Source organism: Sminthopsis crassicaudata, chromosome 3, assembly GCF_048593235.1.
Source record: "Sminthopsis crassicaudata isolate SCR6 chromosome 3, ASM4859323v1, whole genome shotgun sequence".
Classification (NCBI taxonomy): Eukaryota; Metazoa; Chordata; class Mammalia; order Dasyuromorphia; family Dasyuridae; genus Sminthopsis; species Sminthopsis crassicaudata.
The window spans coordinates 327522303-327543504 of record NC_133619.1 but is presented as its reverse complement, the minus strand read 5'-3'; the positions used below and the strand labels follow the sequence as shown (position 1 = coordinate 327543504).

At 32.1% G+C, this 21202-nt stretch overlaps 1 protein-coding gene across 4 annotated transcripts in view; it reads left to right on the top strand.

Moving 5' to 3' along the window:
• GSK3B (glycogen synthase kinase 3 beta) overlaps positions 1 to 21202 on the top strand; it is a 226549-nt gene that overhangs the window by 161337 nt on the left and 44010 nt on the right. For all 4 annotated transcript variants that reach the window (XM_074301332.1, XM_074301331.1, XM_074301330.1 and 1 more), the window contains exon 8: positions 7477 to 7572. In XM_074301332.1, the coding sequence (XP_074157433.1) occupies positions 7477 to 7572 (96 nt within the window). The remainder of the gene's footprint in view (positions 1 to 7476; positions 7573 to 21202) is intronic.

Here is a 21202-nt window from a genome sequence, read left to right as displayed (position 1 = left end):
TGAGCTAGATAAAGAATAGAGAAGCAAAAGAATAGGGTCAAACTACTTACATTACTTGTTTTTTTAACACTGTCTTTAAAAAATGAAAAGGTAGGGGTGATAAAGTATAAGCGGGATACAATTAAGGGGAAAATATAATTAATGCATATGGAATGAACTCACCCATTTTTTTAAAAGAAGGTAGCAAAATAGTAGGATTTAAGAGTACGTTATGTACAAGAAGCAAATTTGAAACAAAAATCTGCATAGTTTAAATGTATAGTTGAAACAATTTATCACTTGGGTAAATTAAAAAATGAGGGATAGCAATCATACTCTCAGTTGTGACAATAATAAAAATTGGCATAAATAGAAAAAAAGATGAGAAGCCATTATGATTAAAGGTAACAAAGATAATGAAATATCAATATTTAAACTATATGTGCCATATCATCTAAGTCTAAGGGAAATCTAATCAAATTATAGCAAGAAAATCAGCAGCATCAAAGTTCATTTCTAACTTTATCTTTTCTTTGTATTCTACACATGCCCTCCATTTCAACTAACTTCTGCACTTTCTTGATTATATGCCTATCTGTCCAAATCATCTCCATCATTCAGGGCCCAACTCGAGTCTTCCCTCTGGCAGAAGCACTCATGTTTACCTACTATGGTTGTTCCTTCCTATTAACTTACTGTTCTTGGATATTTAGTGATGCTTTTCCTCATGACATCTTGTTTTTCCCCATTTAATTCTTAGGCTCTTAAGGGATACATTTTTATGAGTGTCATATTCCTTACTACATCATGAATTGCAGAAGATAGAGGAGCATGTGCCCTGCTTTCTTTGAATCCTCTAAGATTTCTTAACTGTTTTGATTGTGCACCTTCATTAATTTTTTTAAAATGAGCATGAGCTTAAAATGTGTATAGATTTATTTAAAAATTATACTATGTGCTGTCTTTCTAATAATTGTACACATTATAAAACTTAAACAATAACAAACTGAAATGAGGAACTAGTGATAAAATAATATTAAAAGGAGACTCATCAGATTTCTGAATAAGATAGGAATATGGACAGATAAATGGTGTAAGGAAATCACTGACATTTGTGTGGAGGATTGCAGTGGAAAGAGACTTAAGGTAAGGAGAACAATTAGGAGATTATTACAGTTCAGGCAAAAGATGATATTGATCTAAGTGGTGGATTTGTGAGTAGTGAAAAGAGAACGGAGTAAGAGATGTGAAGATAGAACTCAAAAGATTTAGTAAGTGGGTCATGAATACATATATAGTAATACAGTAGGGGAGACAAAAGAAAAAAATAAAAATGGGTAATTTAGGATATTTAAAGAAGAGTGACCGACCATTCATAAGGAATGTCAATGCTGTCAGATGCTACAGATAAGTTAGGAAATTTTTATGAATATTGAGAAGGGTATTAGATTTGGTCATTTAAAAAATCATTAGTAAGGCAACTAGGTGATACAGTGGATAGAGCACCATCCCTGGGGATAGAGGGACCTGAGTTCAAATGCAGCCTCAGATACATGACACTTATTAGCTGGATGATCCTGAGCAAGTTAGTTTCAGAGAGACAGAGCAAGAGGGAAGTGGGGAGAGGGAGAAGGGGAAGAAGAGATGAAGAGCAAATTAGTAAGTTTAGAAGGAATCGTTTCAATTAAGTAATGAAGTTGGAAGTCATATTGTAAAAGTTTTAGGAAAAAGAGTACAGATTAATAGGGTCTGTTAAAAGTTGCCTAAAAATGGAGAGTGAATACTAGTGATATTGAATAAAGATACTCTCTTAAGCAAATTTGCTTAAAAGAATAAGAGGCAACAAATTGAGGATATGTATGAGTTTTGAAACATCTGCTATAGAAACGGGGATAGAGAACCAATTATGGTAGAGTAGAATAAAATGCCTTGTTTCAGTGAGGGTATAGCTATGGTTACATGGCATAAATTTTTAGCTATTCTTGTGTTCTGAGAAGTTGTGAGTGGCAGTAAGATAAGGGAGCAAGGAAATTGAAAACAGAAGATCATAGGATCAGAGATTTAGAACTAGAGAAAGCTTCAGAATCCATCAGGTCATAACTTCTTATTATATCTTAGAAGTGAATAAGCCAAAGCACAAAGAGCTTAAGGTTCTTTGCCCAAAATCTCATGAGACAAGTATAGTGCATGTATAGAAGATAGGATATGATTCCAGGTCTTTTGACTCCAGAGTCAGTGCTCTTTCCACAGTAGGTTCACTAAAAGGTCAAGATTAGGGAACAAAGGAGATCATAGTCAGAATAGAAGTTTTGACTAGTGAAAGAGCTGAGTAAAGAGTTTGGATGTCACAATGTGAACAGAAAATGGATTTTGAATTGTGTGATAAGACTGTTGTTGTATATTAAGGGAAATTGGATGCTTTTTTAAAAAATTAATTTTATAATTATAACTTTTTTTTTGACAGTACATATGCATGGGTAATTTTTTACAACATTATCCCTTGCACTCACTTCTGTTCCGAAATTTCCCCTCCTTCCCTCCACCCCCTCCCTTAGATGTCAGGCAGTTCCATACATGTTAAATATGTTATAGTATATCCTAGAGAGAATATATGTGTGCAGAACTGAATTTCTTATTGTACAGGAAGAATTGGATTCAGAATGTAAAGATAACCTGGGATAAAAAACCAAAAATGCAAACAGTTTACACTCATTTCCCAGTGTTCCTTCTCTGGGTGTAGCTGATTCTGTCCCTCATTGATCAATTGGAGCTGAATTAGATCTTCTCTTTGTTGAAGATATCCACTTCCATCAAAATACATCCTCATACAGTATTGTTTGCATTTGTTTTGTTTGTACAAAAGCTTTTTAATTTGATATAATCAAAATTTTCTATTTTGTGATCAATAATGATCTCTAGTTCTCCTTTGGTCACAAATTCCTTCCTCCTCCACAAGTCTGAGAGGTAAACTATCCTATGTTCCTCTAATTTATCATGGACCCATTTTGATCTTATCTTGGTATGTGGTGTTAAGTGTGGGTCAATTGGATGCTCTTGAATGGAGGAATAGAAAATTTTCTCTTTATACATGCACAATTAAGGTTGTGACCATCGCTATTCATGAATGATGTAGAGTGGAGTATTTTAAAGGCCTGGAAGGGGACATCCACTAGTATGATGGCACAGGTTCTGATGAGGAAATGGATAAAATGGAATGCTGAATGATGGAAGTAAAGGAGAAAGTCTGGTCCAAAGGGGGGGAACAAGTAGCATTTTAACTATTCCACCCAAATCCCTCTGAATACTAGGGGGGGAAATATAATTTAAAAGTAAGGGAAAATTTTTAATGTTTTTATAAAGAAAATGTGTATAAAAGATCTAATATTTCCATAGAGTCAATTCTACTTTAGTATTAATAATATTTTAATATGACATTATAGTATATTATATGATCACAGTAAAACAACTTGTTAAGTAACTAGATTACATTTGGATAAATCATTTTACCCAATTGCAGTGCATGTGCTAAAGTATGGGCAAGAAATTTGGTTGTATTTATTTTCTGATTTGCAAATGTGAGCAACTTTTCTCAAATCCACATTTCTCACCACAAAAGTTAAACACAACATGAAATTATTTACTATTCCAATTGCTCACTAATGTTTATGTTAAAAGAATCTTTTCACATAAAATTTCTTGGTACATCAACATTAATTTGTTGATCTCTTGGGATTTTTATAGTATTTGGCTTTCTTTTTGTATTCCTCAATGAATTTTCTTAAATACTTTAGTAAAAATATGTGATAAGGGACATTTCATGTATAATACTTTCCCCAGAGAGCTTTAACTGTTTTGACTATCCCAGGATCATACCACCAGTAGTTACTTTGATTTCAAAAATAAGCAAACCAGTTGTCTTTAATCTCATACATGGTATCATTAATGCCTTATTGCTTATCCAACATATTACATTCTGTGATTTGAATTTCCAATTTTAATGTTATGTTTTTGTGAAGCATCTTACTGTAGCAAAATGGAATTGTAATTCTCTGCCTCTACAATATATTAGCTCAAATTGAACATTTATTTTGAATATCATAAAACGTCCCCAAAAGTACAGTAAGAGACTGAAGCAATATTGAAAATATTCTGAAATGTGATTCAAACTGTGAACCTGCTAATCCAAGTAACTTCACTTCAAGCTCCATAGCTCCTCTACAGAATCGTCTTGTCTTTGAAATTAGTTGTAATTCTAATATGCAAGGGAGGTAGGAGTCAGTGATAAGCAGGAAAAATAATATTAGCCTTTTAAAGATTAGGTCTGTTTCAGTGGATATAAATGTTAGAAACCAAGAAGTAAATGACAGAGATCCAGAAAGCAAAAGGTTCCTGTATTATTTCAACCTAGTTTGCCACCTTAGCTCCTAATAAACAGATAGTAGAGTTCATCTTAGCATTTTCCTGTATTGATTACCTTAATTAAGGAAAGATTCACTTGTTCTTAGTGCAAGTTTATCTCGAACTGGTACTGCTGCTGTTTATATTTGATAATTATAAATGGAATGATGAAATTGCATAAACTGATGAATGTTTCACAAATATTTAAAGACAACTATTCTGAATATTTTGTAAGTCTTGTATTTTTGTTGAAAGGTTCCTAAATAGAAAAATATTTTGTTGTATACCTCCAAGTGTGGGTGAGACAGAGTTTAAGAGAGTAGGTGTGAATTTTGGGGTGAAGTGTGATCTTGATTTATACTTTTTAGGTAAATTCCTGAAAAGTTTTACATAAACCAAAAAATGTATATTTCAGATCAAAGACTTAACTAATAAAACCAAAGTTTATTCACATTCATCCCCCTCCATTATTGTCTTTCTTTAATCCACAGAGTTGTTTCCAAATATAGCTAAACATTCCCTTTAGACTTCTAAAGACATTTCATTTTTTTCCCCCTTTTTAATTAAAAATTCCTGATAAGATTTCTTATCAGTCAACCTATGACTTTCCTTTTCCTACTAAAGACCCCTCAGGCCAGAGACATCCTTCTCTCTGAAGTTCTTCTATTTTAAGGTATTAGCAAAAGAAAGAAAATAGTCCTATCCTGAGTTGCATAATTTGGATGTGGTTTTTAGCATTCCCATTTAAGCCCAAAATGAGTTCACAAAGAGACAATATTTATAAATAGGATTCTGCTTCAGCTATGATAGATATATCAAGATTCAGAGCAGTTTGAAATCAGTGAGATCAATAATCATTTGAAGGATTGCCCTAATTAATATTGGCTGAAGTGTTAATTGGTCTAAGTGATGTGGGAAAATTTGGGATTGGATGAGAAGAGTCTCTAAACTATTAGCACCTTTTCCCCTAATGCCATCATCAATTGAATATGTGTTCTGAGGAGATCCCATAGGTTACAAAATTTTAACTGCATTATTTATGGTCACAGACAACACAACTAGAGTTTATTAAGTCTTATGTGCCCGGCTCCAGAGATATAGATAAAAAAGTGAACTGCCCTCAAGAACTTTATAACCTGTGAGCAAACAGCTGTAAAATGGGTGCCCATCAGTTGGCATATTGCTAAAACAAGCATAATATATTAATACAATAGAATATTATTTTACCACAAAGAACAAGAAACATGAGGATTTCAGAGAAACTGGAAGATCATAAGTGCTCAAATTCTGAGTAGATAAAGCAGAACCAAAGGAATAATATATGCAAATGACTAATATAAAATAAAGTAATACAATCACATTAACATGTTTTCTTCCTTGGGAGTGGCAGCTTTAATCCAATAAGAAATCTAATTGTTGTTCTTGAATTAAAATACCTATTCTCTATACAGGATATTAGATAAAAACTAAGTAGACCTTTCTATCAAGAAGTTTATATTCTATCATGGAAAACCTAGTGCATATGCAGGATTGGGAAAGTGGGTATTTTTTATGTTGTATATACTGCTAGGTGATTACTATGTCTTGAGTTTTGTGCAGTTTTTTCTGTTATGACCATTTGATAGGTGAGGCAAAATATTGGGAACTAATTGAGATGTTAGAAACAAGGCATCAATAAAAGTTTTTTTTTTTTTTTTAAGTCAATGAACAATACATATAGCTTAGACTAGCTGGGCACATAATTTAACGGGAGCAACAAGTAAAGCTGGGAAATTATAGTGATTTCAAAGATCCCAGACTGCTCACTACCACAAAATTCCATTTTTTTTAGTCCACTTTTTTCCCACCACATTCTGAAAAAGTCAAAGTCGATGACTCAAAGTAGAATAAAAAGTAAATGGTAAGTATTAGTATGTTTCAACATATTGCTCATGATGATTCACATTGAAAAAAATATTGTAAAAATAATTAAAATATGTTATCAGAAAAACTATTCATTTAGCAAGAATGAGTAACAACAGGTGGACTTTCCAAATTTTTTATTAATACTCATGAAATATTAAGGAACCAGAAATGTACATTGGGTGGCTCTTTAATGGAAAAAACTTTACTAAGAGTCTTATAGGAGGAACTCTTCCATGCCTTCATGGTTGTTTCATTTTTCCCTTGGGTTTAGCTAGAGGTTATTAATACTTTTTTTTTTTTTTTTAAATTTTGTTTTGGGAGCACAGGCACTCTCTAGTTTCTCCCTTCGTTTAACTAGCTGTTTCTCTTTTCCTTCTTCTATTTCTGAAACATTAGCTTTTATCCAGCAGTTCTTAAAGTGATGAATAAGTTAAGGATTCATGTCTCAACCAGTTAGAATTCAACTCAGAGCTTATTATTCTGACCAATGGTAATTCCATGAATTATAAGAAAGAGAATTTCTTTTTATGACAGCTTTTAGTTTTATTTGAGAACAGCTGATATACAAACATTTGCAAATATATACAACCTAGCTTTATTTTTTATGAACTTTCTTAGTGGATGAAAATAAATATTATTTAATGTTTCACATTATCAATTTTTTTTTCTCAAATGATCATAAACAAAAAAAAAAGTTTGATAAAGGAATCTAATTGGGAAGGCATCAAATGAAACCAATTCTTCAGATTAGATTCTTTCTTTTATTAGGGACCCAGACATACAAAATGTTTGTTGTTTTGCCTTTTCAACCAAGGAGAGAGAATGGGAACATGATAAAATTTGATAACATGATAAAACACTATGAATTCCATATTGCCCATCTCCCTTTTCAAGAGATAGGAAGATTTAGAGAAATCTAATCACAAGCAGCAGTGCTACTGTCTCCTAGTAGCCTTTAACAATTGATTTTCAATTCTAAATTAATATTATTTGTCTTTAGAGGTGCTTCCTTGGAGGCATCATCATAAAATTTGCAACCAGTTAGAAATTAAAGCTTTATTTAGCCAGATATGTGTCAGTGTTATTAGATATTAGTCAGATATAAGTTACTTTCTCAGTGTAGCATGTGTTACAAAATAATTAGTATACTTCAACTTCTATAGGCTATATAAAGATTTTATTTTTTCTGTTTAGGTCCTGGGAACACCAACACGAGAGCAAATTCGAGAAATGAATCCAAACTACACTGAATTCAAATTTCCTCAGATTAAGGCACATCCTTGGACTAAGGTGAGTTTAAATGAGTGGAATGAGTAAGGCATAAAAGCCAGAATTACACTAAATGGTATTAGTTTAAAATTTACTTTTCCTTGAATTTTAAACAAAACCAATTCAAAGCCTAATAATTAAATACAAGGTATTATAGCAATTCAATTGAGTGTTCATAGTATGAACCCGTTTTGATTGCTTTTATAAAGACATTTACTATTCCAAATGTGTTTTTACAAGGTCATAGTGACACGCTTATATCAGTAGCCTATAATAAAGTTTGGAAAGGTACAAGATCTTGTGTGAGTTATAATGACCATTTTGAGCCCTAAAGGCTTTTTTCTTTTACTTATGTGGTAAATATTACCACAAAGACAGCATGCTTTTTTTTTTTTTTTTTTTTTTTTTTCAATTCAATGGTCTTACTATTGAAAATTATCCTTTAAAGTTATATGTTCTTTCTTTCAACTACTTTACCCCACCCCTACCCTCTCTGGTTTCTTTCTCCTTGGTGCTCTGGGGCAAAAATCATTAAAGAATATCATACATTGAATGATCTAAAATGATCTTAGAAATCAGCTATTTCAGTTCCCTTGTTTGTACCTTTGCATAAGTACAAACAACCAGAGAAGTTGTGTTTTCTAAGACCACAGCTACTTATTGAAAGAGTGCAGCTTAGGATCTAAGTCTCCTTATTCAGTCAGTACCTTCTCTGCTCTGTCTTATTTGCTGTCTCATGTCTCGTTGCATTCTTTCTAAAAGAATCAGAGATAATCACTCTAACACTTTGAAAAAATTGTAATGACAAATACTGTTTATAAATCCAGTTATGCTGAAAACAAAATGATTTGAGTTCACGGACATCTGGATCTTCATTTATATAGGCTACAATAACTTCCCAGCACTTAAGAAAATCTGCTCATGTTGCTAGGTGGGCTTTTTCCTCCCTAATTTAAGTCCATGTACCTTACAATATTTTAATCTTAGTTTAAAGATATAGTTGACATAACGAGATAAAAACTTGAATATATTCCTAATTTGTTTATTTCTTCTGAGAGTGTGTAATAACTAATACCTGAAGTCAAATATACTTTATTCTTCCACCCTACTCATTATTCCATTTCTAGTTTAAGTAGTTAGAAAATCTAGAGCACCTTGAGATTATATCAGTTTGAGGGACTATATTGAAATTCATTTCCCAGGACTCCTCAAATCTACCTTAGAACATGCAGAAACAGTACTGAGTCTCTGAAGAATCATTCAGATCAAGGGTGTGTCCTAAGACTACACCAGACTTATCCTTGTATTAAGTCATATTCTTAGAACTCATTTTAATTTAATCCAAGATTGTAAACAGGCAAGGTGAGATCTTTGCTACACTTGAAAAGGGGGGGAGGGAGGATTTTTGATAGAGAAATTTTCAGAATATTTGTAATTTCAACATTTTATCAAAAATGTTACCAAAGGTTTTATATATCATATTTTCAGATAGCTAGAAATAGTTTTTTTGTCATTTCAAATCTTTTGGGATGATATAATTTATAAGCTTAGAGTGGAATACAGTAATATGCATAGCTGATAATTATATGGTGCTTATGGTTTACAAAGTGCTTTCCTCACAGTAATCCTTTCCACTTGAAAGGAGGCCTGTCTGTGATAGAGTGATGCTAAGATCTCTCCTTGACCCTTTGCTGTTTAACATTTTTATCAGTGATTAGGATAAAAGCACAAATAGCATGCTCATCAGGTTTGCAAATAACTCAGAAATAAAGTTAACTCTCTGTGGGTGACTCAGGATTCAAAAAGATCCATTTGGCTAGAACAAAAGGAACTGGGAATAATATGTAGTCTAGAGAATAGGTCAGCTCAAGTGCAGCTTTATACTTGAGGCCTTTCTTATCCCCTACTCCACATGCTTCTACCTTCCTCATCTTCATCCTTAAATTAAATTGTATTTATTTTCATATATATATATATATATATATACATTTATATGTACATATTGTCTCTTCCTCTAGCCTAGAGGACAAAAACTGTTTCATGTTTACATTTGCATCCTCAGTGCCCAACATATAGGTCCTAATTTAATTGATACCACAAATGAATGTCTTCTTCAGGCGGAAGGACTGTCATGGGGAAAGAAATTAGATTTTTACTAATTTGGCCCTAGAAAAAAAAGCTGAAGAACAGTAGTAGGATTTATAGAGATAAACATTTGGACTCTATGTAAGGGGAAATCTTCCTAAGAATGATAACCATCCAAAAAGAGAGTGTGAATTATTCCAGGATATTTTAAGTTATTTCACTACAGAACTTCAAGAAAAGTCAATAAACAACTATTGTGCCACAGAGTATTCTTGGTTAAGTATGGTTAAAATCACATGGCAGGGTATGGATATCCATGCATTCTCTTCTCACCCTGAGAGTCTTTGAAGGAAATTATACAAGTATTATTCTCATAAAACAAATATAACCACTGGGTTCCAGTATCCAAGTTGTGTAAATTATTTGCAGAAGCAAGATTTGAACCTAAATCTTCAACACTAGTGTTCCTAACATAACCTTATACAGCTTCTGGTATCCATTAGAATGGATCTGGGCAAGTCTTTCAGAATTTCATACAATTGTAATAGCAAAAAGATGATGACAAATTTAAATACTTTTAATATATCCCTTAAGATTCCTAAGTGTTTTTATTTTTATTTTTTTCTGTTTTCTTGTACCACTAGATAACCATAACTAGAAATTTGGGTCAGCATTATTATGATTGAAGCAGTTTTGCTTTCACTAGAGTTGTTTTTATTCAGTTTATACCAGCACAGTGTTAAATATGTGAGGGCTAGCTTATTTTATAAGTGTACATTTAAAATTAGATGTGTATACCTAAGTGGCTTAGTATTCTAGTGTTGGAGTATACTATGATCTCCAAAATAACAACTAGTATTTTGAGGGAGTTGGTACAGATAAAGGATTAAGAGAAAAAAAGTATATGGAAATAACTATAGGTAGAGGAAATTAGGAATGATAGAGATCAAAGGACCAAAAAACAGTAGAATGAGTTCTGCTTATTATATTGCTAAATCCCTTGAGGTTTTTAAATCTAATGCTGACATATAGAAGAGAAATTTCTACTTAATCTATCCTGGTTTCGATGTCATTTATGATTATTAAGGATATAGGACATCTATAGAGATACTTCCAGTTTTTGTACTCAATTAAGAAAAAAAATTTTAAGGGATTTTTTTAAAAGCTAATAAACATTAAGCACTTACTCCATGTTAAGATCTGTGCTAACCACTAGGGATGCAATATAAGGCAAAAAATAGTCAGTGGTTATCTAATTATAAGCAGTAGGAATAAAAGTAAGGGCTAAGAATTTCACTCTGCTGCAAAAGAAAAGAAGCTTATGATTGTACCAAGGAAGCATCATGAATAATAGAATTTTCCTGAGGTTCCTTCCCAAGATTCTAAAATCAAGAGTTTTTTAAACCTGGAAGAAAAGGGAAAAAAAAAAAAAAAAACACCACCACCAGGATCTTACTGTTCAAGATGATGTTCCTTTGGAGAATGGAAGGGAAGGTTAATAGGGCATTGCAAGCAAAGAGAAGATCAAAAATGAAGTTAGAAGAAAAAAAGAAAGGAATACTTTGCTAGGTTTTACAGCTACAAATATTAAACAGTCCCTGCCTTCACAAGCTTCCATTATAGTGCTAGGATCTCTCACTTCTCTAAAATGATGGTAATAATTATTATACCTTCTTTATAGATTTTTGCATGGATAATTATTTTTAAAAATACAAAAATACCATTCATATGTGAAATGATAATACTATTCTATATAATTTTGTATTATAGAGTAAGAAAATACTGTGAATAGTATCACACTAGCAGTCATTATGTTTAGATTTTTGCCCTGGTTCTGATTTTGTGACATCTTGTCAAAGCAAATAGGATGATAAATCACTACTTTCACTTCCCTTTTTTTTTTTTTTTTTTTTTTTTTTTTTTTTTTTTCCTGCTCAGTTTATCCAATTCCCTTGTTCTACCAACTATACCATTGGAAAGTTGTTAGCGTGATGGTGTCTTCAGAAATCTAGGGGATTAAATAGGAGAGAAATCAGGATTTTTATTAACTAAAAAATTGTGGTAGAAGTCTTGCCACCTTTATTTACCTTTGCCATCCAATATTCAACCTATTATGTGGCTTGGAAAATCAGTAAATTTTTCCATCCCTTTTCTAGAACATGGACATTTGATTGAACCTATCATTAGTTGACCCTAGTATTTCTTTTGTATTTTCACATTGTTTATGTATGTACTTCATTTTTCCTTGGGGGGAGGAGGGCATGTTGAAAAACTCAATGTTTTTATTATTTAGAAGCAGAAATTTATGTTTTCTGCTTAAAAATCTCTACAGAATGTTTATATAAAACCCTATAGCTCCCAAGTTGAAAAAGTAATGTTTTAATGCTCTTTATTTGTTTCACTGGAAAAATTCTAAAAAGGGAAGCAAGGATATACATTGGAGTAGTTAGGAAAGACTTTTGTGTAGGAAGTGGCAAATAGACATGATCTTTGAATGATTTTTGAGGCTGGAATTGGTAAAGTGGAATTGGAAGAGAATTCTAGCAAAACTATAGAACTAGGAATGAAAATGACTCATGTGTAAGCTACATAAATGAGAGATTCCTTTAATTAAAAGAGTGAGGGGTTGAAATAGGGGACTGGTTGAAAAGGAGAATCTAGATTTTTTTTTCCCCTCAATAGTATTTTTTTTTCAATTACATGTAAAGGTGGTTTTCAGAATTCATTTTTGTAACATTTTATGTTCCAATGTTTTTCCTCTCTCCTTCCCTTACCATCCCCCTTCACAAGACAATAAATAATCTTATATAGGTTATAGATGTATATTCCTTTTAAATATATGTATATATTTGTCAGTATTGTTCAAGAAAGATCATGGCAAAAGGAAAAACCGGGAGAAAAAGACAAACAAAAAAATTTTCCATAGTTCTCTCTCTAGATGTGCTTGGCATTTTCCATCCCAAATCTATTGAAATTGTTTTAAAGTGAACTGTATTGTTGAGAAGAATTAAGTCTGTCATAGCTAATCCATCACACAGTTTTGCTGTTTCTATGTACAGTGTTCTCCTGGTTCTGCTTGCTTCACTCAGCATCAGTTCATGTCATTCTTTTCAGGCTTTTCTAAAATCAGGCTTTTCATTTTGTTTATAGAACATATGAGTATTCCATTACATTCATATAACATAACTTATTCACCCATACCCCAATTGATAAGCATCTACTCAATTTCTGATTTCTTGCAAAAAGAGTTTCTACAAACATTATTGTAATATGTAGGTTCTTTTTCTTCTTTTATGTTCTCTTTGAGATGTAGACCCAGTAGTACATTTAATGTCTACATTAAATGTAGTAGTACATATGTGTATTCCTAAATAGTTTAGTATTCTAGTGTTGTAGTATACTATGATCTCCAGAGCAACAACTAGTATTTTGAGGGAGCAGGTATAAATAAGGGATTAAGAGAAAAAAGTATATGGAAAGGGTTGGATCAAAGGGTATGCATGATTTTATAGCCCTTTGGTCATTGCTCCAAATTGCTCTCCAGAATGAAGTGATCTAGACTTTAAAAGACTGTTAAAACAGCATCATTCTTTTGAACTTGATCTGATACGCAATAAAATTCTTAAGTAGAGTAGCTCCACAATAAAAGAATTAGTTGAGTGTAGGATGAATGAAGTAATGAGAGGGTTTGCTCAAATAACTATAGAAAGTGGTGATTGGTATTCATTTACTGACTCAAAAAAGATGCCCTTTTAAAAAGAGAACATGGGTAATTATATGTAGGCGGGGGAGTATCCAGCAAGTCATAAATACATGCTAAATTTAGCATAAGACCACTAAAAAAGGCTTTGAGAAAAACAGTCAAAATTATCATAAAATAATTCTTTTTCTATTTACTTCTCTATTCATTTTTACAGGTTTCCTAGTTTCAGTAATAACATTTTTTTCAGTAGGTAGCAGAGCCAATCAATTTCCATTAAGTGATTTACTATCTAAAGATCAAAGCATTCTTAAAAATTATGTGTTTCTTATCATATTCTGATAGATTTAACATCTTTGAACATCTATTTTCTTTTATCCTACCAGGCCTATTAAAACACTCATCAGAAATATGATGATCTCTTGTTTTTGAATGTTCTTGAGTTTTTATTCCCACAAATAAAACTATAATAAAAATTTTAATATTCACAAATATACACACATTTGTTTTTCTCATTTTGCTTTGTTAAAGCAATGAATTCAGACTTAAACTTGTATTTTTATAATTTACATAGAAATTCAGAGTCAGAAGTTTTTTAAAGAATTTTTTATCTATAATTGCCTTCCTCCCCCCCCCCCCCCCCCATTTAGATTGCTAAGATAGTACCAAGAAAAATTATGGCTGAATAAGGAGGTAATGGACCAGTCTTAAAGCAAGAGAAGGGGATAATTAATTAAGAGGACAGCCTGTATTTATGTTCATAAAGCATTAAAAAGACTTGAAGGCTTTCTACACATTGGATAGATTTTCTCTGGAGACATATGAAACAACATGAAAAAGAATAAGAATGAGAAGATATGAATGGGTTAAAACCTGTATTAAAAGAGCAAGTATTCACTCATGGATCCGTTGAAATTTGAATTTATAGTCAGATTGATGAAAATAGAAGACAGTGTCAGTAAATAATAGTTAACCTTTATAGAGCTCTTCAGTATTCAAAAAAACATTTAACATGCATTATCTTATTTAATATACCTTTTTTATAAACAGATATCATGATAGAGAGATTGAATAATTTACCCAAAGTAAATATAGATGGTTTGTGAAGAGCCTCATTCACTCTGTTAGATAAAAATTGGTCATTGTAGCCTCCAATTACTTAGCAGTGGTGTTTGGCTAAGTCACAGTTAAGCTGAAAGAACAAAAAAAGTTGTAGTTTTCTGTATACCTATGATAACTTTAAAATTTAACAAAAGTACACATGATGGGAAGTGAGTGAATAGCATACTGGGTAGAGTGCCAGGCCTGAAATTAGGAAAACTAATCTTTCTGAGTTCAAACCTGGCCTCAGATAATTAACTGTGTGATCCCAAGAAGCCACTTAACCCTGATTGCCTCAGCCTTCCTCATCTGTAAAAATGAGCTGGAGAAGGAAATGGCAAACCACTCCCAAGAAAATTCCACTTGGTCATGAAGAATCAGACATAACTGAAATGACTGAATAACATATTATGAAAGCCCCAATCTCCAAGGAAGAATGTTTTTCCTAATCATTCCCTACTCCAGATACCATATTTTTTATCTCCCTTATAGTGATTATTGAATGTACAGAATATTACAAAATTCACAAATGCTAAAATTCTCTTTAGGCATTACACATTTCTTCTTGCTTATATTCCCAGAATGATCTTAGACTCTGTCAAAATCATACCAGACATAAGTAGCTTAAGCCAGAAAATCCTGTAGTGTAATGAATGACACAATGAACATTTGCACCAAGTTACATTAGGTATCCTGGAACTTACAAGTGTTCTCAGGAGCCCTGTGGGGGAAGCAGAAGCAATGGCCAACTGACCGACAGTAGTCAGTCTTTATTATATTTCTAAATAATGGTAGTATCGGTCTATTATGTTGTTATTTTATAGCCTTTACAGAATGTCTTATAAGAAAATTTGCCAGTATTCATATGTTAAGATATTAAAATCCAACTCTGGATATTCAATTTAACCTTTTCTCTTTATGTATTCAATCTCCTTAGCTCATCAGTTATAACTAGTGAACTCCAAATTTCCAAGCCTGCCCTAAACTCTCTTCTGTATTTTACTCTACACCTTTAACTGCATATTAGAAATCCTCATCTTCAATCCCTATGGTCTGTGCTAACAGCACATCTGAAACTAAATTTTTCTTCTTCCTGAACTGCCTATATACCCTATGGACTTCATTTGGGGCAATAATGTATCATTCTTCCAGTGATCCCGACTTGAAATATAGCATTATTCTTCATTCATCCCTTGCAATTTTTCCCCATATATAATCCGTTACCAAGGCTTTTTCCTTTGGTGTAAGACCTTTCAGTCTCTTCAGTAAAAATTTTTTCTCTAGCATTGACAATAAAGCCTACTTTTGGACTCTAAACATCACAACTTTTGGTAGCACACCACCTTGTGAGGAACTAGAAATAACTCTCTAAAAGAAGCTGTTGTTGAGAAGAACAAGAATACATGGAGGGGAGGTCCATGCTAGAGACTTCATAATTGTAACAGTGTTAAGAGATCATTTCTTAAGATATCTGAAAACAAGCAAATTTATCAAAGGCTTGGAGAAAATATAAGGTCTTATTGCTTATTTAAAAAGTCAACAAACATATCAAGGACAATTGAAAAATGACCCTACAACATTTTCATGAAAGTTATATCATATATGCATCAAAAACATTCTTGATAGATGTATAAGAAGGAAATATATAGATTTTCACAAACAGTATTTGCTGTAGATCACAACTTTGCAATTATATATATTTCATTTAAAATTATGAGGCATATTTATTTGTTTACTAAAACTAAAGCATTTCATTAAAACAATACAGTTTTAAAGACTCTCCTTCAATAAAGTATCTTCCGTGCAGATGTTAAAATCATATGAAATTTCTGGAAAGATGTAACACTAGTCTCTGTCTGTTATCATCAAGCATGTGTAAAACAAAGAAACCTGTTCATCAGAGATTTTTTACCCCATTGTCAAGAAGACTGTTCAGAAGAATTCTCTATAGATGGTGAGATGCTCCAGATATCTCTGTTTGTACGTGAGTTTGTATGGGCTACATCAAGCCCTGAGAATATTACAAAGCCTCCTGAATAAATTCTTTAATTGGTCAAAATTGAGTTTTACCTCAATAACCAAGTGATGCAGTTTTTGAACTAGGAGGTAAAAGAGTGAGACAAGATATCATTTAGCGATGATATCAAAGATGTATTGAAGTAAGGATACAATTTGAAACAGGGGGAACCAATTATAAGGTTATTGTAGTAGACCAGGCAATAGTTGATGAGAATCATCTGTGTTGAGATAATTGAACTCTTGGGAACTGATGAGGTCATCATGTGAGATTATATATAAAGGAGAACTGATGGTCCAGAACAGAACCTTGGAGGATACCCCTCTAGTTAGTGGTCATGCCCTGGAAAAAGAAAGTAAGGGGAAAAGAACAGTCGGAGACTTGAAAAGAGAGAGAGTTTGAAATAGTTACTCTTCTGAATGGCATGGATTTGCCTTGGGTACGGTGTGAGGTCTAGTTAATATGGAACAAGTTTTAGTGGACTCAGCTGCCAAAGTGATGTTTTGAAAGCAACATCAATTTTAATGGGCTCCAAGTCAGCTGCCAAAGTCTGTTTTGTAAAGCATAGGTTCAGCAACAGCTAAGTGGCACAGTGGATGGAACATCAGCCCTAGAATTGGGGGACCTGAGTTCAAATGTGGCTTGAGATACTTGACGCCTATTAGCTGAACAAGTCCAATTGTTTCATCCCTTTCACCCTTTCAAGCCTCTTCCCCCCCCCCAAAAAAAAAAAACCAAAACACAAACTAGAACAAAACATTAAAGCATAAGTCTGACTTATTCAGTTAATTCCTAGATCTCCTTATTATTTTCTGCTCCCTAACCTGATCCCTCTCTATCTTGTCAGTTTTCTTTTACTTCTGTCTATATACTACCTTCCCACTCTATTAGCCAACTTACTGTTCATCACCTCTCTCCCAGCTTTTGCAGTGGTTGACTATTCCCCACATTTCATATACTCTTCTCTCTCACCTCTGCCTTGGTTTTCCTGACTCAGAGCCCACCTTCCGCAGAATACTCTTCCTGGTCCTCCAGCCTATAAAGTTACATTCTATCTACCTTAAATATCTTGTGTTTACCTAGTTACTTGTTTTCCCATTAGAGAATGAGCTCTGTGAGGGTACAGATTGTATTTGCCTTTTTTTGCATATCCAGAACTTAGCAAATGTCAGTAATATAATAAGTAATGCATGTTGATGTACTGATTGATTTAACTCATCCATATCTATATATAGTAAAATCCAATTTCTCCTTCAAAAACCTCATTATATTATGACATTTTCAGCTATAAAGAACTCTACTGCTACAGTTCTTAATAACAATATCATAATGATACTCCAGAGTAGTTCCTAAAATGAGAAATACACACTTTCAAGTGACATTTCTATGGTTTCTTTTCTCTACCACATCTGCCTTTTTCCAGTACTCAAAGCAGTGCCCCAGAAGTATACAAATATTTATGTAAATAAATACATGCATAAATATACAAATGATTATATTCTCTTAGTTATCACTAAGGTTACAGTAGCAGGAAATTAATTACTTCCTTAATATTTGCTTCAGCACTTTCCTGGTCATTAAGCAACTTTATTAAAGCAGGGAATTTTTTAGTATTTGAGGTGGAAGGCGAGTAAAACTTTGAGAAGTTAATAAGAATTTTAACAAATAATCTGTTGATAATTACTATAGATGAGTCTTTAATTGTTTTACTTATTTTATTTCTTATGTAGGTACTATGCCAGTTGAGTAAGCAAGAAAGACTTTGGTCATTAAAAGTAGTTCATTAACAAGTTTTCATTTAATTTTAATAAGGACAGGTGAGCTGTTCCCACCTCACAGATGCATATGTAGAGGGTATTCCAAGTCTTAAATCTTAAAAGACTATTGGAACCCCTCTGCCTCTCAGCACCACCTCCTCCACCCCCATTTCTCTGATAAAGGTAATAAAATCATATTTTCATGATCTTTGGAAAGGGCATATTACTACCCTTCATTTAAATGTTGTCTTCCACTTAAGTACTTTTAGAACAAAGACTGTCTTTAGCACAGTGCTTGACACATATTAAGGATCTAATACTTTTCATTCATGCATAGTAGATATTCAGTAAATGTGTTAAATGTCTTATAAAAATTTGTCTAATGCTTCATAATTTCAAATACTTTTTCTGCTTTCTTTCTCATAGTAATGCTATTTACATCTTTTTTAAAATGCTAAAGAAGAATCACTGTTCTTTTTAGCAAAGTACTTTTTAAAAAGTATTCTTCTATTTCTTCTTGAATTCAGGAGTTTCTGTATTTGTTTAAGAATCCATTCCTTGGGTCTTTAATGAGTTAACCAGCATTTATTATACATATAGTATATGTCAGGCTTTGCTAAGCACTGAGGCTGCATGGACAAAAATGAAAATCTTTAATCTCAAGGAGCATATATTCTAATGAGACAGAATTAATTATATTTACAGAATATATTGAAGATACAAAGTAGCTTTGGAAAGTAGGCTGCTAGCAGCTGGAGAGGTCAGGCAAGAAAGGCCTCATGTAGAAAGTAGCACTTGATCTAAGTCTTGAAATTTCAGTAGGAAGTTTGTCAGACATCAAAAGTAGTTACAAAAATAGTGAAAGAAGCTCTAGAAAAGTAAATTGGCAAGACCTTTACATTAATGGCAGAATTGATTTGATTATAATTCTAGAACTGGAAAGATATATGTTTGGAGATAGAGCACACTAGATACTGCTGAGTCAAGATCTCTAGAAAATGTGATTAGAACTACTTAGATAAGGAACAAATGAAGTGAAATGAGTCTCAGAAATCCAAAAAAGGCTAAATAATATGCAGAGTACTCCTTTAAAAGAATAAGAAATGTCTTTTCAGAGAGGCTTCTATTTTTTAAAAATGAATAAAAATAAAATTTTTAGTCCTTAGAAACAGGCAGGTTTCAGTTATTTGAAAATTTCAATTATTTCAATTAATTTTCAATTATTACCATGCAGCATAGTAGATAAATAATATGTTTCTATAGTTTAAGGAAGTAATAGAGAAGACCTTAAACATCGATAGACAATATAATTTTACCATTTTTAATGAATTTAATTCTTTTGATTGGCTATTCCTTATATGTATAGATTTATACTTGGCTTCAATAATGATAAAAAAGAAAGGCATTTACCTTTTTTTTTTTTTTTTTTTTTTTTTTTTTTTTTGGTTAATACATTCAATAAATATTTAAATGTACATGATTTCCAAGGCATTTTACTATGCATTAAGATTGTTGTAAATGTGAATAATATACTCCCTTTTTTGAAGAAGCATGAAATTTTTATACTTGCCATTTTACTCTGGTTTAGGTTCAAAAGTTACTTTTAAATTCTGATCTTTTCCTATTGGACAACTGAAAAATCTTAGTGAGACTTTAGTTTTAAATTAAGATCCTGTTTCATTAATCTTTGGCAAACAGATATTTTATAAAATTATTCAATATTAACCAAAATATTATCAGGTGAAAAAAATCTTAATTCTTAATGTCTGAATTCTAATCTTTCAATATAAGTTCACTGGTAAGAAATTGATTTAAACATAAATTAATTTCTCAGAACCCAGGAAAATAATTAAATTTTCTTTTCAACTCATCTTATATTTCAAAGCAAGATTAGGAAGAGATAAATTATCAATCTAATTTGAAATAAAATGCAATTTCAGAAAGTTTCTACTTTGTAAATTTTTTTGTCTTTTTGTTCATTTATTAAAGTTTGCTTTTAGGTCTTTAGTTCTCATGATACATGATTATATTCCAAGAACTTTTAAAAAATATTTAGCAGTATGACCTAAATAAATAGGAACAATTTACTAACAAACTTAGAAACCCTTTACCATCACTTTGTTAGTGATGATATAAAATATGTCTTTTAAATAAATCTTAATGAATTTAGATAAAATTCATTTATCTTGTATTTCACTGCTCTAACTGACCCATTTGGACCTAATTTCAAAAGTTGCATTGTCACACAGTAAAAGTATGAGGATGTTATTTGCATATTACTTAACTCTGTGGCCTCTGATAGTAATTGAATACTATTTACATGATAACAGATCACTTTGTAGTAATATAATAGAGCCTTTTAATTCACTTCTTTGTATGATCACTGTACATAAGGTTCATGTCAAACTTTAAAAACTATCTTCAATAAATAATGCCCCAAAATCATGTTTAAATTAATTAAGGGTGCTTAAATATAAAAAGTATTGTCTAGATTTTTTTTTCCTTTAAATACTATACTCTGTCCCTGCCTTTGAAGATTAAGTAGAATGAACCTTTTTTTCCTAATCAACTAACTAATGCAGTATGAAGTTCAGCAAATAAATGAAAGTTATCTGGTACTGTGTTTAATGTAATATCTCATTCCGTGTTTGTTTTTTTAAAATGTAACTAATTTTCATTAGCTTGAAAATAAAGGCTTAATTGCAAGAGGTTCCCTTTTTAGTAATGGTTAAGTTTGCATCCTTGAGCATGTGGTTTTTTTTTCAGTTGTTTTGAATTATATTGCATGTATTAGTCTGTAACTAGAGATGTGTGGCAGTATTTCATATTTATCCCAGTATTAACTAGTAAGGAGGAACCATTTGGAAGAGGTAGCAGAATGGCTTCGTGTTCTATGTAGATTAATTGTCACTGGTTACATCTATGGAAAAATGTGAAATAAATGTTTGGCTGCTTAATATACTAGATTTAGATTTGATGCTGTCAGGAAGC